This window comes from Pezoporus wallicus, unplaced genomic scaffold (assembly GCF_028554395.1).
Source record: "Pezoporus wallicus isolate ANWC-B61680 ecotype Strahan unplaced genomic scaffold, APGP_CSIRO_Pwel_v1 contig_13850, whole genome shotgun sequence".
Taxonomy (NCBI): domain Eukaryota; kingdom Metazoa; phylum Chordata; class Aves; order Psittaciformes; family Psittacidae; genus Pezoporus; species Pezoporus wallicus.
Window position 1 is genome coordinate 334,483 of NW_026635243.1, and position 3,208 is coordinate 337,690.

The window sequence follows — 3,208 nt, forward strand, 5'->3', positions numbered from 1 at the left end:
GCTCCCTGGGAAGCAGCAACGCTGCTCATCCTGATAGTTCCCAGCCCTAGGAGACATGGAAATGCCTGCAGGTGGGTGCTGCAACAGGCAGCATCACCAATCTGTCATTCATTTCCCTTATAATCCCCATCCCCTGCTGTATTCCCTTGCTGGGCTCAGGCTGGACACCCTTTGTTTTCAGGATAAACCCCTCCTGCGCCCCACTTCTCAGCATCCTCCATCACTGAGGACAAACACATCGGAGCACACACCATCAGCAGCACCACAGTGCAGCCAAACACAGTGGATCCATCACATCCCTGTCCCAGTGCAATGGGAGAGGAGCAACAGCTTCATGTTGTGCAGGTGCTCCCCTCTCCCCATCACATTGATGCTAATGAGGTGATGCAGATCAAGGCAGATGCATGAGGCGGTGCAGGGGGTGGATGGGAGGCCTGATAATCTGCCTCAAATCCAGCTCCTGCTGCAGCATCCACTATTATCCATGGCATTCCGGGCTGCAGCTCAGTTACTGGGGCTTTGTGATTGGGTTTGTATCAGTGTCTGGCATGAGCTGGAAATAGCTCCGTGCCTTTTGCTTCTTCATTCTGTATTTCCAAATAGCTTTCAAAAAGCTGTTTTCTACACCTTTTAAATAAGCCACCAATAAATAGCTCAGCATTGGTGACCAGCTCCCAGCTGCCCCCATGCCAGCCTTCACACAAAGCATCGCTTGGGCTGGGACCCTCAGGAACCCCCTGAAATACCCCTGGTGCCAAACCTGGCTCCAGGGATGGGCTCTGCTCCTGCACCCAACGCAGGAGAAGGACTCGGTCATTCCTTGTTTCCTGGGAACGAGGGGCTGTGGGTGACACAGCGAAACCAGCACATCAATAAGCGTGACACCGGTGTCACGGTCAAGAGGGCCAAATGGTGCAGGAGCTCCCAAGTTAACTGTGCATGAAATTGGATGGAGACAGTGGCTCGGTCCATCCCTCACCGCAGAGCTTCGTGTGCAGCAGCAGAGATGGGCTTGCTGCCTGGCCAGGAAGGACAAACTCATCCCATAGGAGTGACGGATCACACCAGGGAGCAGCCATCAGGGGAGCCAGGCCCGGGCTCTGGGTCACTTAGAAGACATGCAGGATTTCCTGGTTGGGATATTCAAATTCCCCCCTATGAAGGCACTTCCCAGGCTGTCTCTGGGTACAAAGTGCTCACAACACAGCTAAAACCACTGTGATAGTACCAATATACTTTAGGGCTTTAACATAAGTAGCTATATGCATACGTAGGACACAGGGAGAGTGTCACATTTTGCCATAACAAGCGTTATCCATGGTGGATTCCCACCCAGCCACCACAGCCTCTGCCCAATCTCCCATTAGGAATGTCTCTGGAAGTGGCAGGAATGCCTTTGCCAGGCCAGGCAATCCATGGATTAGACAGGAATGCCCTCAAATGTTCTCTTAAGTAGTTTGGTGCAATGATCTTTGCAATTGCCATGGAAGATGAAGGGCAGCTGTATCTTCCCCATGTACATAAAGGGGCAGTTCCAACCCTTACCAGCCCCTGGGCAGCAAGACCAGAGTAAAGAATACACTACAGGACAGCGCTGGACCATGCTTGTCCCAAACAAGGGGCCGTTGCAAGGGTGGCCACCATCACAGCGATGAGGATGGGCAACAGCAGAGGTTGAGTTTAGAGGACCGTTGTTTCCTTCTCAGTCATTGAGGACATCTTGGAGAAGCTCCTGTGCACGATGCTGGAGTGTCCCGTCTCCTCGCTGAGAGCATTCACCAGCCTGGAAAGGATGGTGACCTTAAACTTCTTGAAGTCCTGGCCCATGAAGACATAGAGGACGGGATTCATGCAGCTATTGGAGGCAGCGAGCGCCGTGGTTATGGGGATGCTGATCTCGAACACGGAGCGCGGGACCACGTCGGGCTCCGTTTCCAGGAGGTTCAGGAGGTGGTAGGGGCTCCAGCAAAGGAAGAAGGTGACTATAATAGTGACGATGATCTTGAAGGGCTTTTTGGACTTGGCGAGGCGGTTCCGGCGCAGGTTGAAGGCGATGGCGACGTAGCAGAACGTGATGATGGTGATGGGGAGGATGTACCCGGCGAGGAACCTAGTGATGTTCACGGTTCGGTGCCTCACCAGGGCCAGGGCTTGGTAAGACTTATTCCTGGAGAGGGAAAAGTTGCTGAAACAGATCACGGAGTTACGGGCTTGTGCAGTGTCCCGGAAGACAAGAGATGGGCAGCTCATGATGATGCCGATGGTCCAGATGATCAAGCAAACTAAATAGGCTAAGTTGGTCGACCGATGGTTTTGAGACCAGACAGGAAACACCACTGACACGTAGCGATCGAAGCTGATGGTGGTGAGCAGAAGGACACTGGTGTACATGTTGAGGATGAGGAGGAAGGAGTTCAGCTTGCACATGACTGTCCCGAAGATCCAGTTGTACCTCATGGCGGTGTAAGCAATGTTTATGGGCAGGAAGATGTTGAAGAGGAAGTCGGCAACGGCCAGGTTGAGGAACCAGATGGCATTGACCGACTTCTTCATCTTCAGAGTTATGATGGCAATGACAAGGCCGTTCCCCAGGATGCCCAACACGCAGGACACGCTGTAGATGATGACAGAGAGGATCCTTGCAATGTCCTTTGGGTCGTGGGATGGGTCTGTCCACACACTGCTGGTGGTCTCCTCATAGGTGTAATCTGGGTAATCACTGTAGTTATCGACATCATCCAAGTAGTTGGACAGATTGGAAAGCGCCATTGTCGGAACACAAATCACAGCCTGCTCAGTCCTGGCGATGCTGCTCTGTGCTTCTGCTGAGCAAACACATGGTGTTAATCACAGCAAGCGCAGCCACAGGACGGGCACTGGAGACAGGGAATGCAGTACGCACGGATACGGAACCCCATGGGTCGCTGGCCACGGAAGAAGATGCTCCTGTGGCTCTTCACTGGGTTTCTACCTCCCAACCAAGAGCCATCAGCGCCCTGAGCTGCAGGACGTGATTCAGCCCCTTGTGTCCTCCAGGATGTGGCTGTAGCCTCATCCTGCAGAAAACGCCTCTTACCCGCCTACTTCCAGGGTTAAAACGAGGATGCTACCGATTAACAGCCCATTAACAGCTCTGAGCCCTTCCAGTCTGCAAAGCCCTTATGGCTCTGCTCCTCCTTCCTCCTGAGCACCCCAGACTGGACTGAAA

General features: G+C 53.2%; 1 protein-coding gene across 1 annotated transcript; it reads right to left on the reverse strand.

The window, feature by feature from the left end:
• Positions 1 to 1,652: 1,652 nt before the first annotated feature.
• CMKLR1 (chemerin chemokine-like receptor 1) lies at positions 1,653 to 2,809 on the reverse strand. Its single transcript, XM_057412806.1, has one exon. It carries the CDS (start codon positions 2,767 to 2,769, stop codon positions 1,681 to 1,683), a length of 1,089 nt encoding a protein of 362 aa, XP_057268789.1. The 5' UTR covers positions 2,770 to 2,809; the 3' UTR covers positions 1,653 to 1,680.
• Between the last annotated feature and the right edge of the window lie 399 nt (positions 2,810 to 3,208).

Coding starts and splice junctions, on each gene's coding strand:
- CMKLR1 (XM_057412806.1), bottom strand. CDS start 2,769: ATGGCGCTTTCCAATCTGTCCAACTACTTGGATGATGTCGATAACTAC.